Source organism: Coturnix japonica, chromosome 1, assembly GCF_001577835.2.
Source record: "Coturnix japonica isolate 7356 chromosome 1, Coturnix japonica 2.1, whole genome shotgun sequence".
Lineage (NCBI taxonomy): Eukaryota > Metazoa > Chordata > Aves > Galliformes > Phasianidae > Coturnix > Coturnix japonica.
The window spans coordinates 112,666,534-112,686,585 of record NC_029516.1 but is presented as its reverse complement, the minus strand read 5'-3'; the positions used below and the strand labels follow the sequence as shown (position 1 = coordinate 112,686,585).

General features: G+C 39.9%; 1 protein-coding gene across 2 annotated transcripts in view; it reads left to right on the top strand.

Moving 5' to 3' along the window:
• SHROOM2 (shroom family member 2) overlaps positions 1-20,052 on the top strand; it is a 110,497-nt gene that overhangs the window by 27,681 nt on the left and 62,764 nt on the right. For both annotated transcript variants that reach the window (XM_015886877.2, XM_015886870.2), the window contains exon 2: positions 18,105-18,256. In XM_015886877.2, coding sequence (XP_015742363.1) covers positions 18,105-18,256 — 152 coding nt within the window. The remainder of the gene's footprint in view (positions 1-18,104; positions 18,257-20,052) is intronic.

Below are 20,052 nucleotides of genomic sequence, written 5' to 3'. Positions count from 1 at the left end.
GGTGCTTTAAAAATTTGCACTTAGAGGCAATATACTTAATATCTATGTAAGGAAACATGGTATTATTTTCAGGAACCACTTCCTTAAATACAGATAACAACACTATTTTGGCCTGTTGGGATTAGGGGAGAAAACCAGAAAGTGTAATTTGAAGCCAAAGACTTTCAGAGTGGATCTAAGGAAAACCTTTCTTACTGTAAAGGCGGTCAGCTGTTAGAGCAGCTGCCCAAGGAAACTGCCTCTTTCCTCTTGAAAATTTTCCTATTTCTACAAAACTGGCCTGTTTTGAAATGCCACGGTTTGTACACAGTCAGTAGAAAACACATGAAGTGAGAGTTCATTCTCTGCAAGCACTCATCTGGAACTGGAGCAGAAGGAATGCCTGAAGTTGTAGATAGATTGTTATATTTTCTGGACGAAGAAACTGTCTGGATATACTAATGGAGTGTTTTGTACACTGAGGTCTTGGTGCTTGACAGAGGCTCTAAAAGGCTGTGGTGGTGGAAGCTTCTCATTGTGCAAGTAACTGTAGTTCTGCACTTCCTTGTCTTCTGGGGAGTCTGCTTTTGAACCTGAAGATATTTTTACTTGTTTACTGCATGTAGGGTGCATACAAGTGTATGTGTGTGTGTATATTATGAAATGGGGGAGAAACTCCCTACAACTATTACCTTTAAGTGAACATCGTCATCGTCCTTTCATGTTTCCAGTTGTGAATGAACCTGTTACTTGCAGGAGGGAATTCTAGACAAATAAGCTGAGAATGTAAAAACATGAGATCTCAAAGTCCAGAAGTCTGACCTCTTCAAAAACAATGGAAGAAAACAGCAATGTAGCTGGCTTTCCTGGGATGGTTGGTCTCATTTCACCCAGTGTAATGCTTTTCATACAAGAGTTTAAGACTTCACTGTGAATTCAGTTTAAATATTATTCAGAGAACTGGCACCATGCCTTGTATAAAAACATTTGCACATTGCTCTGAAAAATGCAATTAATGTTATTTTTAGGGTGCAGTTTACTTGGTCATTATGAAATAAATAGTGAGTTAGAAAAGTACTGATCAAAAGGTACAAGACGCTTAGAACACACTGAAAAATTAACTCATTTGAAGTTTAAAGCCAGGAAAGAAAAAAACCTTTTCTCTCTTTTTATTACCTCTGAGTACTTAAAAAGGGAGAGGGTCAATGTATTCACACTGTCAAGGCTGATTTTCAAATGAGATTTACATGAAGTTTTATTTTCAAAGAATATTTGGTTTAAGTTATTTCCAAGTGCAGTATTTTTGCTAGCTTCAGTTCTGTGCTCTCACAGATGCTGAGATTCCTAATGACGAACAGAACACGAGTCATCAGTTTTTTTTGTTCATTAATTACGATACATAATCTTTTTGCCAACAGAAGGACATAGATAGCAATAAATGTCATAATAAATCTCAAATGGAAAGCTCAGAGTATTTTTTTTGTTTGTTTGAACATGTGACAAAAGGAGCTTTTTAATAAGGAGAATACCTCTGGGAGAAGAAAGGGATTGAAGCAGACTTGATCTTCCTTTTTTATTAAGTGTTTTGGGTTTGTAAACCTGATAGAAGACCGAGTCTTCTCTGCTCTGTGAATAGACTTGGGTTTCCTGGATTTTGTCAATTGAAGCTTGGTGCATGATGTGTGGGCAAGACATGTGGAGATGGACTTGTGGAATGAACATTGATTGCACCATCACTGAACAGATGGGTACCTTCTGGATGGGCAGGAGTGGGGTGTTCCTTACAGCACTAAGGGTACCATTCCAGCTCTTAAAGCTTTACGGCTGTGTCAGACACACAGATAATTAAAAAATACTAAGTTGCTTTTATTTATGCAGCACTAAGCAGCATGATAAGTCCCATCACACCTGAAGCAATAGCCACATGCATGTTTTATGAGTGGTGATCTGGGCTCCAGTGGACTCCTTTAGTTATCTTGCTCAGTTGAGAAAACAAAATCCTATTTTTTACAGTGACATTAATAAAGCATGTATGTAGTATATAGATCCATTTTAAAATATGAGAGTGCCACGACCTTGCATTCCAGAGGAGATTAAATAGAAAGCATCAGTAAAAGCCATCTGCAATCAGATTCTTTGCAGTTTTTCTTTTGGTGCTTTTGATCTGAGATGAAACCAGTGAGTGATGTGAAAGTTACCTTAGCAGAGCATGAAACTTCCTAACTTACTGCATGCATTTGGCAGTTGTTCAAATGGCTCCGTGTGGGGTCAGTTGTACTTTAACCATGAGCTTTAGGTACGTTCCTGGAGAGTCCAAGCCATTTGATTTGTCCTCTTCTTCCCTTGGTTAATATGTTGTGTCTTAGAAGTGAAAATATTTAACAGGGCGATATTTATTTCTTCTTTCCACTAGTCAGATGCTGAATGTCATGAGCCAGTTAACTTGTTTTTTTTAATCACTCTCTAGATTCACAACTACTGTGTTAAAGCTATTGCAGTTTGGGAGCTGGCCAAACTTAGCTGAGGAGTTTCTTATCTAGCCTAGTCATTCTAGCTAGATTCTAGCATTCTAGCAAGCATTCCCTTAAAGCTCTCCTTGAGTGAGAGTAATGAACTGGTAACATCTTACTGTGTCTCCAGTCTGCCTGCCCAGCATCCCAGCAAACTGAATTTAGTAGAAACATACTTTGGGATTAAACACTGTGTAAACAATCCTGTTTTGGTGTTCCCCAATGCAACAAAGAAACAGCAAGTAAATTGCAGTATTGCTTTAATACCAGAGTAGGTATTTGTGAGCCAGAGCTTGATATATCTTCTGTATCAGTGTTGTGATCGTCATTCTATCTTGTGCAATCTGTACCTTTCTTTTTTAAAAGCAAACACAAAAAACGCTCTGACTTTTCGTGGTTGGAGTCATGTGGCCGTTTCCATTAATCTTAAGGAAAACACGTTAAATTTCAACATGTTTAGGCACTACCTTCAAGCTCTCAAATGTTGCCAGTGTGTCCATTTAACAGAGGTGTTCTGTCTCTTCAGCCGCAGAACTATTTTTATAACCTCTGACGAATATGCCTCCTTTGATTTGCACTGTTTTCCTTTGTTTCCTCCCCCCCAGTTCATTACTTGATTTGGATCGCTGTTTTGCTGTGTTCAGTGCTTCAGTCAGCTGCACTGTTGTAAATATCTCAACACAATTTGTATTTGAGGTGGTTAGCAAAATGTGATAGTCTGCTGCAAAGTAATGCTCCAACTTAAATAAAAATGAAAGTTAAGAGTTTCTGTTTTTTGTTGTTGTTGTTTATTAGGGTGAAAGGGCTAAACCACTACCTTCACTGTTGTCTAGTTGTTCCCAGGTTAGCATTGCAATTTACTGATCTGAGAACCTGAGTGTTTCACAACAGGCTGGCCTGGAGCGGGATGGGCGTGGGAGAGCCTTTGAGTAGGTAGGAGGCCACGCTTAGGACCTTCTGTACCATGTGTTTGTTCACATAGGAACACAGCCACAGAAACACAGAATAAATCTTTCTGCAGCCTCACACGTGCAGGACCATGGAGTGACCTGCTGTGCCTCCAGGAGGGAGGGAGCTCATGGTGAAGAGAGGCCAGCAGTCATGTGTACTGAAAACTTCTTTAATGTTAAACTTGATTACAGTGTGACTTTTCTTCTCCATCTGCGCAGAATTTAAAGGTGTGCTGATAAGTCTTAGCTACTGACAGAAAGTCTTAGAAGATCTGCACTCTTTTACTTGTATTCTTGTGACAGAGACTCACTATTCACTAGGTGTGTTTCTGGCTCTGTGCTGCTTATATTTTAAATCCTCTTGACAAGCAGAGCAACTGTTGTGTTCCTTGTGCATATGTATAATTAATAAGCTGCTTGTATTGCCTCCTAATCTAGCTTATCATCCTGAAGAAAAGTGTTTTCAGTTTGCAAAGAAAGAAAAGAATGAAAGGCTGGAGAGGTGCAATGTAACACCAGCACAGAGGAATAGCATTACCAAGTATTGACACAGAAGGAGGCTTGTGTTCCTTATCAGGAGACCATTTTTTAAATTGCACAAGTTTGAAAGCTCAGCCAGTTTTTCCTTGTGTGCATTTGTCAGGCTCTCTGTAAGAGTCCTGAAAATGTGCATTCGGATTTAGGGAGAATTAAGCAACATTTTTAGTGAGTGAACCTTTTGTTTCCTGTTTGTAAGAAGTTTCTTCCTTCTTTTTTTCCTCCCAGCTACGTTTTTACAGCTTTAATTAATATTAGTGAGCAAATCGCAATGTTATTAAGTACATTAAGTTACCTGTTTATTCACTGCTTAGTGCTCAGCTCTTGAAAAATTAATACTGAGCTCCCCGGCTATAGCTGTGATATCAGATGATATTGCTGGCTCTATGGCAGCAGACTGTCTGGTCATGTATCTCTTAGATCTCTGAGGAGAGCATCGCATGAGTGGTAGTGCTTACAGTACTTGGCTCCTGGAGATTTGCTTACAGTGAAGCAGTGCAGGGAGAAAACTGGTAGAGTTTAATACAGCCATCACTGTAGTGGCTGTGTGTGTTGGACTGGGAGGATAAACCTCTGAGGCAGAACAAATGGACTCTTTGTAGACTTGCTTTCTTATTCCTGGTTAAACTGCTGTGCAGCACGGCTGTGTATTGGACCCCAAAAGTACTTCAGTCACTTCTGTTAATAACTAAGCTGGTCAGCTAAGAGGCCTGTTCTTTGCATTTTGTGCCATGCAGATATGTATGAAATGTGATAATCCTGTATGGGTAAGATGAAATAGGGCAGTACTCTAGGAAGAGTATATATTATGGGTCACAGAGGAGCTTTAAACATCATGGGAAGACCCTTGTCCAAAAAAGTTTGAAAATATGAGTCGTTACGATGTGAAGAATTGAGAGGATGTATATTGAAAACGATTGTACTTTCATTAAGTACATTCAACTTTGGAATACAAATAATAACTATAGTTCATAGGCCACTCTGAAAGTAATGCCTCCTATTTGTTTGCATGGAAACTGCAGCAGATACAAAGAGTGCTGTAGCACTATATGATAAAGCAAATACTTAATTACTGGACACTGTTTTTCAATGGGTAACCACCATTAGCTATGGATTTTTGCCAGAGCTGAATAAGAACCCGTGTGCTGTGCTTGTAAAAGTCTTTACCAGTGGAGGGACCCCACCCAATACACTTTGTGATACTTGAATGTTGCCACTGTTGTTTTCAATGTATTGAAGCTGATATTCAGCTCCATATACAGTTCCCTGGTTGTAATTCACCAATTTGCACAGATGAGCTGATCAAGACGCTCTTCATTTCACGGTGTGACAGCTGTGGGTGGCCATCTGGAACAAGGCTTGTCTTTCATGTTGCTGTTGCTTCATGTAACTAATTAACATGTTAGAGTAAGAAAATGTTTTTTTTGTCCAAAACCAGACACCAACAGGTTAGAAAATGAAGGGAATTAGGGATGTTTTTAGGTACACCATGTTTTGTTTAAGTAGTACTAATCCATGCACTTCAGAGTTTAATGAAATGTTTCTTCTTGCAGTTATTTTGTTCAACTTGGAAAATAAAGAATAAGAACACAGGAGGAGTCCTTACAGCTTTCCTCAGATAAATAAATGGGATTTACAGTTCTTTCATAGCACAGTTATCTGACTTCCTGCACTTCAGTCTTACTCATCCCTTGGAAACCCCCCGGTGTAAAAAGCTGCAGTTCTTCTTGTGAGTGTGTGAGGAAGCACCAGTTGCAAACCATACTGGTACAATGCTTTGGCTGCTCGTATCTGTGTTGTGATATGGATCCAGGCCAACTTAAATGAACTCTTGCTATCCCATCTCTGCCTCCTTGTGTTTTTCTCCTCAGTTTAGTGGAAGCAGAGCTCATTCAGCTTAACAGGAAGCTTTGAGATGTACTCCCAAGCAGGCGTATCTGCACCTCTGGAAACTAAGTGGGGATAAAAAACAACAAGGACACTAGTGCAACTTTCCTCCAGGTTGCTAGGGCTACATGGCATTCTGGTGTGTCTGTGTAGTGTTTTTCCCCTCCCAAGGTGCCTTTGGGAGGTGCAGACCTTTCTTTATGAAACATTAGCTGTACGTATACAGGAGAACTAAGTCATGTGAATTCATGTTTCCTATAGTCCTCAGCTGTTTTTGTGATAAGGGTGCTAACAAAAGCATAGAGATTACAGATAACTCTAACAAAAGAAAATCATCAACCTGTTTACTTAGTAAGAGGCTTGTAATATATTCTTAGTTTCAATAGTCTTTAATTTTGATCTATAGTAATAATGTGCCCTTTTAATATTAAACAGGCAAAAGTCCCGGGTCTGCTTTTAAGTATACGTTTTGTTTTGCCCGTTGAAAAGGGAATTGCAGTTTGTTAGCAAAATGGCTAAGTTCATCTTCAGGAGCTACCCAATACTGAAAAGTGTACATTAACCAATCTTCAGATGCATAGATAGCACAAGCAAACAAAAAAACCTCTAACGACTTAAAAGCTGGTCATTGACTTTTAGTGCTTAGAGTTTATAGTAGCAAGGTGCTTGAAATAGGTAACTGAGAAAGTTCTCAGTCCAACAAGGAACTTCTTACAGAAATAGCCTGGCACAAACGCCTGTGCAGAAAGTCAGACTTCTGCCCAGCTGATGGAAAAGCCAGAGTCAAGGCTGCAGTAACAAAGTGAATTTGTAGACCACAAGAGTGGACCCTTCATTCTTTCTTCACCTCCCTTTTCTCTTGTTTTTTTTAGAGTTGAGAAGTACAAATTGCATTCTCTATGAAGACCAGGCTGAAGTAGGCAGTGGCAAAAGTGATGCTTTCCGATCTTTCATGTTCTGTTCTTTTTTGAGGATTGTGGCTTGGATGCTTTTTGGAGGAGAGGTGAGGGAGCGGATTTAAGCACAGATTTCAGTTCCTAGTATTAAAACAATAGTAAGTAACGTGAAGTGCATAAACACTGATGAAAGCAATGAGACAATCCTGTAATTACTTTTCTTTGTAACTATGCTATACCTGTCAGATGTTGGACTAAAAGAGCATGTTTTCCAAAGCCCCTTCCTAATAAGTTGTGACTAAAACATATTGCTGTGTTATTAGCAATAAAAGTATCCATCTTCAGAAGGCCAACCTGTTCAGCTGCAGCTCCATTCTTGGCACTGCTTAGGGACAGATCCACTCAGCAGTGTGCATGCCTCTCTATCTATGATATGATGAAAAAAGTCTTCAACTTTTTTTTTATTATAACAAAGCAACAAACTTTCCTGGCTGTTGGAAAGCTTGGAGTAAGTGTAAGCTGTAGATTTTAAGCTTCAGCTGGGAAATGGTGGAAGACCATTTGTGTGGTGGATTTGCCTAAGAGCGAGAGTTCACTCAGATGTCTGGAGTGGTGTGGTTTGGCCTTAAGGGTATCTGTGAAGCTTAAACCTGCACTGATCCACAATGAATGATCCAGAATGAAGGCGGACATAAGACAAAGGCAGGGGGCATTTTCCAAACGTAAATATTACTGAAATTACATGCCTCTGAATACAGTTTTTATTTACAAAAATAAAAGCAAACTGCTTTCGTTCTCATGATTGAGTTTGTAATGCAACTAAAACAAGGCTGATCGTATTCTTGGATCCGTAACAAGCTTTACCAGGTGCTGCTGTTCACTTAATTGCAAAATGCTGTATTACTCTACAGAAGTTTGGTCAAACCCTTTTCCCAAAACAAATGATATGGAAACCTGTTGTCTTATTCATTGGGAAGAAGAGAATTCGCTTACCAGCTCAGTCAAATCAAAACACAGCTAAGTCCTATGATGTTTTGACTTATTGATCTTCAATGATGAGTTTGGTTTACCTTTAAATTCCAACCTCTGAGTACATGTTTACAGAAATACTACTTTGCTATTGAATTTCCTCCTAGGTGCATAGATCTTACACATAAAATTCAGTATTTTTGCCTAGGAAATCCTTTGTTTGCACTTTGCCATTTGCAGAATTAGGATCCATTCAGGATGTCCTTTTGCAGGAAAAAACGCTCATGGTGAGAGTCTTGGGAATGAAAGGCAATTCTGGGGTGTTAAGGCTGCGGTGGCCCTTCAGAAATCTACTTGGCTTTTCTCTGAAGGTGGTCACAAGAATTTGCCTTTAGAGAAATTTTCTAGAGGACCAAGGAGTGGAAAAGATACTGCTTTGCTGCCAGCTCTCTGCATTCTTTGGCTCATGCTTTTAAGATCTGTCTTGTCTCAAAGGAAAACAGCTGTTCCATGGTGTTCATAAATAATACAGACAGTATCTCGTGGGTTCCACAATATTCTCAGTTTCCTTAACAGTGTCAGACTCGTTTCAGGGCACTGGTACAAGCAGTGTTTAATTGTCTGTCAGTTACCAGGATGTACAAGTTCAAAGTTTCCTGTTCAGTACAGTACTTAAAGCAGTCCTGGCAATGCTAACATCCTAATCCGCCGTGCTAAGACATGAATATATTTTTTTATTAAGATCATTATATGTTGCTGGGATACACAAGTCTAAGACATCGTCTTCCTCACTGACATAGGCAGCAGTATGAGACGTAAGCCCCGCATATGATGTGCACATGTGCACATATAGGGAGTGGGATCCCTTCATGAGAAAAATAGAAGTATAATTACAACCTTTTTCCTTTAGTACAAGAACTGCTGCACATTCTTCCCTGAAATTCCACCCATACTTCTGCAAGTGCTGTATAGTGGGCTGGTGAGTGTTGAGCTGCATTAGTGTGTACGCACGTATGACAAATACTTTTGCCAAAGAGAACGAAAGGTGTTTGACAAAATGATGTGATTCCGATGTAATTAAGTGCATACTCTTCATCAGGAAGAGCAGCTAATTGCGTGGATGTGTGAAGTTTTGGTATTTCTTTAAAATGTCTTTTTTTTTTTTCTGACCGATGTGTTTGCTTCTAATTATGCCATCGACATCTGTTACATGGTGAAGCTTTTGAAGGGGAGCTACAAATGAAAGCCAGTTTGGAAAACGTCCACTTAGAGTAGTAAGCGTGCTTCAGTTTCAGAACATAGAAATTCTCCTGTGTTCCATCAGGATTTACTGCTTAATACATGCAGCTTCTTGACGTGCTTATTTGTATATTTTCTGTAAATTTATGTTACTTTATGGCAGTTTGAATGCATTAGTTGCAAATCCACAGTATAATGCTAGAATTGGAGGGGGGAGGGGATTTATTTGTTTTAAATAGAATATCTTTCAGAGCTGAAATACGTGGCAAAGGAACACTAGTGGATAGGTGAAAAGGACAGGATACTACAGTGTGAGTGATGATTTGGGGTGCAAATTGCTATGGATTAGTCCCTCTCTGTGAAATTGGATTTTGTTTGTTTATGGTTTGTGACTCAGTGTAGGCTTAGGAAGTTGGTGCTTAGCTGTAGATACATGATGACTGTTTCACACCCTGCTCAAATGAGTTTACGCCTTAGGTTAGGTAGTTGGGTACCATGAAATATCTTCTCGTTAAACTGAATAAAAACACTGCCAAGCTTTTTATTGTTATGCTTTCTGACTTTTATTGCCATGAGAGATTCACGTGGGCTGTGCTAGCTGTTTCTCTCTCTAAGAGCAACTCTGTGGTGTCTGCACCAAAGGTTCAGATGCTGTGAATTAAGAAAGTGAAACAGTTTGGGCAAAAACCTCCACGCAGCCCTTTCCAAAATTTCCTTTCTGAACCTTCTATCCTCTTTTGGGAAGCAATTGTGTGATAGTTTGTTCCCTAGAAAAGTATGTCTCATGTCATCTTCTGTGTTTGCTTGCTTTGCCTTTTTATTTTTGAACACTGGGTGAAAGTGGAGTGGGGAAGTTCTCTTCCGTTAATGGGCTTCAAGCAGAACAAACATGAACAGAGGAGAAACTAAGGGCAAGGTTACCCTGACCTCTTTTGCTTCTGTAATAATAGTTATTTTTGTTTTCTTGAGAGTCTTCCCACTGGCTTCCGTTTTTTTTTTATTTCTGCAAGAAAGGACAATTGAGATCGTATGTTGAATGTACAGCAGATAGGTGGGTCTGATGGAGTGGCAACAGGTACTTGTGTCAGTGCAGTTTTTGATGTACTGCATGCTTGCAGTGAGTGGGGTTGAACAGATTGTGTAATGGTGAGTTAGGAGAGATTCTATTTCATAGAATCGTAGACTGGTTTAGGTTGGGAAGGACCACTGGGGAGGGAGGAGTTATGTGTGTTTTCTTGTTTCAACTTGGCTTTAAATGTTAGAATTGCAGAGGAAGATAGTGGCAAAAACATGACATCGGTTTGTAACTTGGGTACTTTGTGAGTCTGACTGAGTACCACATCTGATCAGCAAGCAGTAGTTAATGCAAAGAACAAAACTTGTTGTCAGCAAACTGAATTGTTAGGAGGAGCTTGACCCTTCCTTAACTTGGCAGAAGAATGGGCAGAGGGAATCAAAAAATAAGACATGTTTTGAAAGTCAGCACCGTAGTGAGACTTCAAAAGACTAATAGTTCAGAGGGAAATTCTTGTTCAAGAAGTTGCTATTTCTGTTTTTGGTTGAGCAGGTCATTAGTTTGGAAACTAACAGGGAATGAGGCAGTTTTTTCTGTTGCTTGTTCATATTTAGTGCTACCTTTGTCTGGAAGCATTGCTTTTTGTTCTTATTTCTGGAAGATACTGCAGTCAGTAAATGTAGGCACTGATGTAACTTAAATTTTATGTAGAAGGTTAACATTTAGACTCACTGAGTAAGATAGGTACGTTCTTCAGTAAGTATTCAATTACTGCCCAGTAGATCTTTCAGAGGCTTCCTCTGAGGCCTGCTGGAGTTCTTTGCAGTCTATAAGGTCAATGAAAAAGGACTTTTCTGTCGTTAATTATTGCAAAGTTGCACCTGTGTGACTGCACAGACACTCCATAATCATTATTTTTCAGTGTGTCCATAAGTCAAGCCTTTTCCCTAGTGATGTGCGGCATTGCACAGGCTGTTGGGTTGCATTGAGCATGTTATTGTCAAGGGCACGTTGGCAAGCTGTGATGTTATTTTCCTGGGATGAACAAGAGGGCAGAAAGCAAAGTCAATCTTGTGGAAGTATATGGCTTTTGCAAAGTAAAAAAGCCTTGAACCTTATGATCGTAAAGATTACTTTGTCAGGTCATATTTTTCTTTTTGGAATTCTGTTCTTGTTATCAGTTTGAAAAGATAAAATGCAAGTTGTTTCTATGCATAACCTCCGTTTTTATCTGTTCTTATCATTGTTCATGGTAGCTGTGAGTACAAAAATGTAGGCCCATAAAGAATGCTTAATGTTAACTGCAGAGATTACATACATAAACAGTCTATATGTAATCATCTGTAGGTAAATTTGCACAAGAAAATACCTGTAAGCTACCCCTTTTAAACTCCTTTGATGGGAGTTATGTGAGAATAAGTGAACTCTACATGGCAAAATAACTCCTATTGTGGCTTTCTACCAACACATATATCTTTCACAACATGGACATGTAGCTCCTGTCTTATATTTTGTCTTATACTTTGGAAAAAAAGATGGAAGCACATCTTAAGAACTGTAACGTACCCATAAGTTCAGATAGGTTCCTGTGGTTCAAGTGCCATTAGCTTCTGTAAAATACAAGACCAAGCTCTTGGCTGAAAATAAATGAGTTAGCATTTCTCAAGTGATTCTTAAACACGGCATGCACAGCTTGTCTGGATTAATGCTGTACTAATTAACAGTAGTAGGAGAATGTCTGGACGCTGTGAGGTGCTAGGAAAAAGAGAAGTAAAACTTGAGCTGTTAGCACTGCAGGGCTCAGAGGCTTCCCTTTCTGATGTGCACTGCCTTAGAGGGTCTCTTGCATAGGAAGATCCCCTTAAAACCTTGGGTTTGTACATGTATATTTACTCTGTGGAGATGTTGTATAGCAGGCCTGCCATTTACATAAAGACACCGTGACAAAACCCTTCAGGTATAGTGATGGATGAGTTATGATCAGCAAGGTCTTCTCAAAGCAGAATGGTTGTTACTGCTTTGAACTGAGTGTTGGACTGAGGCATTAAGCTGTTCATTAATTTTTGAGAAGAGTAGTGTTAGTTTTTGCCATACTCCTCCTCACTGCTGGTTTGAGGAACTCTGAAGTTGTGTTTCAGCCTGGAGTCAGTTCTTAGAGCTACAGTAATTCCCCTGCAAGAGTGGCCTGTTAAAGGAGAAGTGACCACAGGCCCTTAATCCAAGCGGTGGAGCAAACACCGTCACAAGGATTGAACAGATGCTCAAGAACTGTACCTAGTGACAGCTTTTCAAAACAGAATACTTACTATAAGAAAACTGCTGAGTGCATATGAAATTGCTGGGCAAATATCCAACTGTTTAAATACACTAAATAAAAAGCAATTAGAAACGGCTATGAAAGACAGTGCCCTACTACTGAACTCTGCCCTTTAAAAACTGTTTCCAGCCTGGTTGTGAAGCAGCAGCACTGACAGAAGGCAGTGTTCCTACCAGACCAGAGCCGGTTTGTGCCATGTCATGCTGAGAGCTGTGACAGCATTGCCCTGCCTGGGTTTCTGCTGTGCCTCATACATTTTAGGGGAGAAAGAAGCTACCTTTAGAGAAACACGCTGTCCCAGTCCAAACAACCTTTAAATCTAACCCAGTTTGCTGTGAAATCTAATAATTATCCAAGCAAGAACAAGCATAGGCAATAACTAGTGGGATGTGAAGAGATGACACCAAGCTGTAGTGAAACTCAGTCTTCTTTGTTGACACGGAGCGCCACTGGAGTGGATGTTTGGCTGGTAGGAAGCGGTGCAGCCATCACCAGATTGATAGCGATGGCTGGCAGTAGATAGACCTGTTTGCAGGTTGGTATCATGTAGTCAGGCTTTCTTCTTCGGGAGCTGTGCCTGCAAGCTCATTTCTGGTTGCTGACGCAGAGCATAGACTGATAGCCTTGAGGAGTGGTTGTTTGGTGAGAGATAACCAGCTGGTGGCCTGAAGGCATGTGTGAATTCCTTGCTTTGCCACAGACTGCGCTGGGGTGTTATTTCCAGTTTGGCTTCTGAACTCATTTGCAAATGGGACCATAGGACACCCTGCTCAGGTGTCCTTCCAGCAGTCTCTTAATGTTCAGGTACTAAATCTGAAGAGGAAAAGAGATTATATGAGTGAATATATAGTTATGTATGCTGGCCTTGTGTGCATGCCCGTGTGGGGCCTGTTCACATGTGTACCTACAGCCTTCCCTTCAGTTTGGTCCCGGTACTTCATCCTGCCCCAGCCTGACCTGTGAATCCTGTCAGTGAAGCACTCAGAATGGATTTGCTCTGTGCTGTACTTCTGTTGTTTCCTTCAAGTTACACAAATGGCAAGTTTAAGCTATAAAGATATTTCTCCTTTGGAACTCAAAATAGCTAACACTTCCTACATCTTACTGGTTCTGAAGATCTCATATGAAGTTTGTTAGTTGCTGGTTATTTTTTTAATGCATACTAGATGCTCACAAGACAAACAGTCACAGAATAATTTCTTGTCTGCATGAGAAGTGAGTTATGATAAAATAGCTTATCACAGCTGATAGTAGAACGTTGATAAGTGGAGCTGTTTTTTCCTGTGTTTGTCTCTGGGCTTGGATTTCTCTCCCGTCTCCCACCCTGCCCACAGAGCCTGGACAAGACTGTCCCGATGTCGTCATGGTAAATGAGATATCTGGTGTGACACTGCACTTCCCCAACCTGGCTCCTGCTTGTTTATACAGGTGCCTATAGAGGAATGTGGGTATTTAACGTAAAGTGTCAGCCCTGGTAAACACAGAAGTTAATGGGTCACATTCTAGCAGTGGTGTACCCCCTCAACATTTTAAAGCTGCAGACATAGGCTATTATTTTCCCTTCCACATGTGTTAGCAACAGTGGGAATCCAGACCTTAAGAGTGTCCCTGGAATGTGTTTGTGTGTCTAGCTGCTGCACTTCTCTCCGCTGCCCTGTTTGCAATCCTCTCCTTTTCCACTAACAGAACTGCACATGCTGCAGTACGTTTGTGGGTGTTTTTTTTTTTCATTCACACCATTGTCTTAACCATTATCTGCATATACTTCTTATATTAGTGTCTTTTCCTCTTTTGAGGCCAGGATATTTTACAGACAAGAATGACAAGAATGACAGCAGAAGCCTGTGGTTCCAACCCTCTCTCATGCATGGGTCCCAACATTTGCCTTTGTTCTTGGCCATAGGGAGGTCATCAAGGATAGAAGAGTGAGAGTTGGAGGTTGTCTAAACAGATGCTTTCCATCAGCAAACATCCTCTTCCTCTCCTCTCGAAAACACTTTTTTGTTGCAATATCAGCATCCCTGCTAAGAATAGGAAGTCATGCTGTTTAGTCTTGTTAATTTAGCATAATAAGAGGAGTGTGATTTGTTAATACATATTGAAAAGATGGTTTGAGGGGATTTCTACAACTCTTTCTTGATCATCCAAGGTGAGCAGTAAAACTGTGCTTGTTTTTCAGAGGCTTAAGTTTCTTATTTATAAGAAAATAAAGCATCAGTTTTCCTGGTTGTGTCTCGCTCGGGCCTGTCCCCCCATCACATCTGCCTGCTGGCCATGACTTGCTGATTTTTGTAGTGGAAGACTTCATTTTACAACCTTCCTCAAGACTTTGTTTTCAGCTCTTTCCTGGTGGTCTTTCTGGGCACCTGAAACTCAGAAAGAATCATAGAATTACCCAGGTTGGAAAAGACCTTGAAGATCATCAAGTCCAACCACAGCCTAACCAGTACCCTAACTCTAAAAACACTCCACTAAATCATATTCCTGAGCACCACATCCAAATGGCTCTTAAACACAACCAGGGATAGCATTTCAACCAGAAAAAGAAATGGTTTGTTGGTTAAATAAGCAATATGAACTTAAATCTTAAAATCTGGGTTTAAATTTTGCTGTATCGTGGCATATTTAACTTTGTGGGTGGATGAGTGAAATGCATTCGAGACTGAGGTGTGAAAAATAATGGTGAGTTTTTCAGGTGTAGTTGCTTGTGCTAGAAAGTTTATGTATGTTGGTTGGGACTTACGGTACTAAGGATGGAAAGTATGTCAAGAGCTGAATAAATAAAAAAGAAGGAATAAACAAAAAAAGAGAAAACCTGGAAGAGCAACTGGAACGACACCGTGAAAGTGTGAGCAGAGGAGGCAGATAAGCAGAGCTGTGCTTTCAGAGGTCTTTTCCTCATTAATCTTTATGGCTGTGTTTCATTAGATGTGTGCAAAATCCACTGCTTTTTGCAGTCATTATGTCCAAACTACCTGTAGTGTAACTGAAGGAACTGTTTTTCCTGTCTAGCCATGTCCCGTTTCCAGTAAAAGTGCATTGTCAAGTGGAATGATGCCATTCCTGCAGCCATACAGTGACCTGGGATAAAGACAGTAAGAAAGATTTATGTTCACATTTGTTCAGCTCAAGGAGACTTTTCCTATGAATGGATATGTAGCCTTTGTTCTCTTTATCAACAACTATTTCAGAGTCAGCGTATTAATGGAAGCCACTTCCAGTTTTTAGGTGATCACCTTCAAGACTGTGCTTAGGTTATGGTGCACCTTTTTCTGGGTTTTAGCGTTTGGTTTTTTTGTGTTGTTGTTGTTTTTAAAATAAATTATTTCTGTATTTTGTGTTATTTGTGGGGGTGGTTTGTGTTTTGGACAGTCAGAGTCTGGAAAGCTTACCCTGTGTGGAATGTGCAGCCTCCCTGCTGAAATGAAAACTCAGAGGAGGTAACTGAATACTCCCTGCAGTCAGTGCATTGCCAGCCTAAAGAAAAAACAAACATGCTTACAGAGAACAATGAACATTCCTTGAAACCCTAGGAGAGAGATTTAATTTATTTTTTTATTATTATTATTATTTTCTTTTTAAGGCAAAAAAGAGACCCTGTCAAGGTCTTCAAGCTCAGACCTCTGAGTTGTTGACATCTATGTGGCACATGAACTTCTCACCCCTTTTTATTAACTTGGTACTTCTCTGAGCTGCAGTAGCTGCAGTGGGTTGCCATCTACATTCTGTAGTTTGTAATGTGTGCTCCTGCAACATATTTTCCTTTTTTTTTTCACCTCTGTTTGACCTTCTTACATTTCTAGTGATTCAAATCTGCCTTTCATTAGCATTTTCCCTCTGCTGTTCTGACCTGCTGGGTCTTAGACCTCCGAATGCAGTTTATTCAGAAGCAACCTAGAAATCCATCTGGATAATTGAAAGACTGGAGACTGCCAGTTAGGAGGAGGGTTGTGATTCGTGAGTTCCCCGTTGTTTGTTCTCTCGTTTAGCTCTGCCTCACTTTGGCGTTCCTCATGGGACAGACGCTCCATTCTCAACAAAGCTGGTTTCAAATCTTGACCTGCATTTAAGTGATTTCTAGTGCAGCTCCTCAGCTTTCAACGCTACTGTAGATTTGATCTGAGAATCGAATATTTTTGTAAATTCTTGATGTTCAGAAGATAGGCAGGTCACAGGCAGGTCACGGCTTGAGAGCTGGATGTATCAGGCTGTAGAAACCTACTCTGTCTTTCATTATCTGTGTTTTTATTAAGATAAGAAGTTCTGAAAATTCAGCTACTCAATTAGTATTAATAGCGAGTGTTTTGGAGTGGTGTATAGGATTAAGCATTTCACATGGCATTCCTTTTGGCTTAGATGTAAAGGTCTGAAGGTTTTTAAAGAACATCTATCCTGAAATTACATAAAGAGAGCTTTTATGTGTATGAAATGAGATTGCTGCGGTGCATGAGATCACCCTAATGGACTTTCATCAAGAGATATTGCTTATTTTATTAGGTTATTTAATTTAGATTTTCATTGCTGGAGTATCTCTAAAACCTGTCCCGTGAGCTCTGGGTTTCATGAAGTTGGGCTTCCTCGGGGTTTATCTTGATGATTGACTTTGGCTGTTCTTTATGAATCTTTCTGTAGTTGGGGCAATTACAAGGAATTTTTCTTTGTAGATTCACTGGCATTTAATAATAAGGGACTTGGAGATACTGTAATGGAGGCAAAAATAAATGAAGACATAAATTAAAATCTTTGCTTTGAACATAAAGTGTCAAGTCTGTAAGAAGAGATGAGATATGGATTATGAGCAAGTGAGGGAGGAATAAAGAAACCTAAATGGTTGGTCATGATTCCAAGCAACTGAGAGGCCAGAAGGTGTGTGTGACTGCAAAAGAGAAAGGAGCGGACCAGACAAGCTCAGGGCCTGAACTGAAAGTCTTCAATATCTATATCTATGTTTGAAGTTAGTTTTAACTGTTGGTACTTGTTAGTCTGGTAGATTAAGCTATTGGGATTTCTTTTAGATTTTAGAAATGGACGAGTCTTAATGGGATTGTTTTCTTCTTGGGAACTGCCAGAAAGTGACTCTTAAATTTATTGTGTGTGTTTCACTGCATATTATTGATAGTTCAGTAAAAATTCAGTGCATGTAATAGATGCTCATGGAAGCAAAATAATCTCCCAGTGTATAACCCTTGGTATGGCTGTATTCTTTCACAGTGCAACCTGCTGTTTTAATGGCTTAGATCTCACATCATAATCTCTTCCTCTAGCTACAGCTGGTGATTATCTGTATGGACTGTAAGTTTTCAAATATTTTCTACAATGTTACGTGTCGAAAATAAGTTTATTTTCCAGACTGGGTGGTTATGCAATACTTTGAGGTCCTACAGGATGCTGGATTTCTGAAGTTGACTGTGCGGGTTAATATTGTTGATTGTATGGCCACTATAATTGGTTACCTTTTCTGGAGAACTAGATTTTAAGATACCTGCTCAGAGCACTGCTTGCAAGTATCATTACCCATACTGTATTGAACAGATCTCCAGATCACATTTTCTTTTGACTCCCAAATTTCCATGGAGTTTTCTGATTTTCTCAGGAAGTTTTCCCCTATTTTTCTTTCCTGTTCTGACTTTTCTCTCTATCATTATTTTTTCTTTATAGTGTTTGTAACCTTTTTCAGATATTTTAGCCACTTAATTACTGTTGGAATTATTGCATGAAGCCGAGATTGAAACTCCATTAGCTTATTTTAAATGTGTTACCATGCAACCTCAGTAATTCTACACATTTGATTTGATTTCTCTTCAGATTGAAGATGGGAGTAAAGCTGCTTCTGTGGACAAGTTGCTGGCTGGGGATGAAATTGTTGGCATCAATGATGTGGGCCTCTCTGGGTTCCGACAAGAAGCAATCTGTCTGGTGAAAGGCTCACACAAGACACTAAAGCTTGTAGTAAAAAGGTAAGCTTGTGACAATCAGCTGGAAGACCATATGTATTTCTGTCTCTCATCTGCTGAACAACTGAATTTGCCAAGACTTGTCAAGACTCTGACTTGTTCAGTGCGATTAATGTTCTTACTGAGTAGCATTACTTCCTTCTTGAACATGGGACCATTAAGGAAGACATGAGTAGAGGTGGCCTGTTGATCAAAGCAAAAACTGAGGCAATGCATTTTGTGAATCCTGCTGTAATGGGAGGAGCAGGCACTCTGTTCTGTTCTGCCCTCTTGGGATACAGAACAGAATCATACTGTCCGCCTTGCCCTGCTTCCTCTGTGTTTGTAAGCTGATGTTGGTAATGCTTTTTAGCAAAGCTACTGTACAGGCCAGTTTGAATCTGAGGTGTGGGTTATGTATTAAGCTTCTGGAAAAGTGTTTCCCTTCTTTGTGAGAATATTTAAGGTCTGTAAATATAATGAGCTTTCAGAAATTGTCTCCAATAGGGATCACGTTTTGTGAAAAAGCACTCGGTAGAGGACAGGTTTGTAAGCCTGCTTTTCACCTGTGGTTTAAGGTGTTTTTGATAGATGCAGTTGTGGGAGCCTGAATTTCTTTTGCAGGTAAACAGAGTATGTCCTCAGAAATGACTGTTTCAAGGAGCTCTCCCCAAATGTTTGTAATCATAGGCTAATAAAATGCTTGCAGCTTAAAAATCGTGTTCATGTTCAGTGTTTTCAACTTATACTGGCTGTTCCTGTAGGAAAAAAAAAAAAAGAATTGAGTGAAGTTTACAGCAGCTGTTTCTGTCAACAAAATGAAGAACTTCAGAACTGAGAAACTTTATAGACACTGAAGGAGCTGCCAAGACAGCAAGTCTTAATTAGGATAAATAACTTCAGACCAAGTGAAAAGATTCCCTCTTTTGTAATGCTTTCAGTTGTGTGATTGTAATTAGCTCAAAATCTGAGAATTCTGGTCTATCCTTGTAAATGGCTGAAAGCTTATTCCTGATACAACCTAGCAGTAGACACACCTAAACCGTTCTCATCATTCATCAGTATTTCTCTCCATGCAGATGCTTATGGAGAACTTTTGTACAGCTAATCAAGTGCTCATCTGTGCCTAGGGACTTGTGGCTGCACTTCACAGGCAACAGAGCGCCATTGCTATGCATGCCTGCATGCAATTTGGTGCAAAGCTGATGGATTTTCATCACTCCTTTCTCATCACTCCTCTTTTCCCTTCCTCAGCCCATGTGCAGTGGGCACAGTCAGCCTAGCTGTTCTGGCCAAGAGGCTGATTTAGTGGCTGTTTGGGAAAACATTTTTGTCCTAAATGAGTGAAGAATTCTATAGCTGCTTAAACAGGCAAGAGCTTTTTAGGTCAGTGGCAAACCTGCATAATATTAGATAAAATTTTATAAAAAGTACTGAATTAAATTAGCCTGAGCTTTTGTTTGGGTGTTTTCAACTTTGCTCTTTCTGTTGGAAAGTTGCCTTAGGACATCAGTCCTTTGACGGTCAGAAACCTTTAAACACCCAGACTCATTTTATTCCTGGCCAAGTTGTTCTCATGCTCTGCTGTCTGTGTGCCGAAACAGCTTTTCTTTTCCTGTTGGAAGTTCAAATGATGCAGGTTTTTATAAAAGTCTTGTTGCAGAAGTTATGGTTTGAACAACAGCATTGTTTCGTGTTGTTTGCTCTAAATCTTAGACTGAATTTTTGAGTACTTTAAACAGTCCTGTCTTTAAGCAAGCCAGTTGTGTAGTCTTTGTATGAGCACTCCTGCAGATCTGGAGTGAATTGGATCAGGGAAC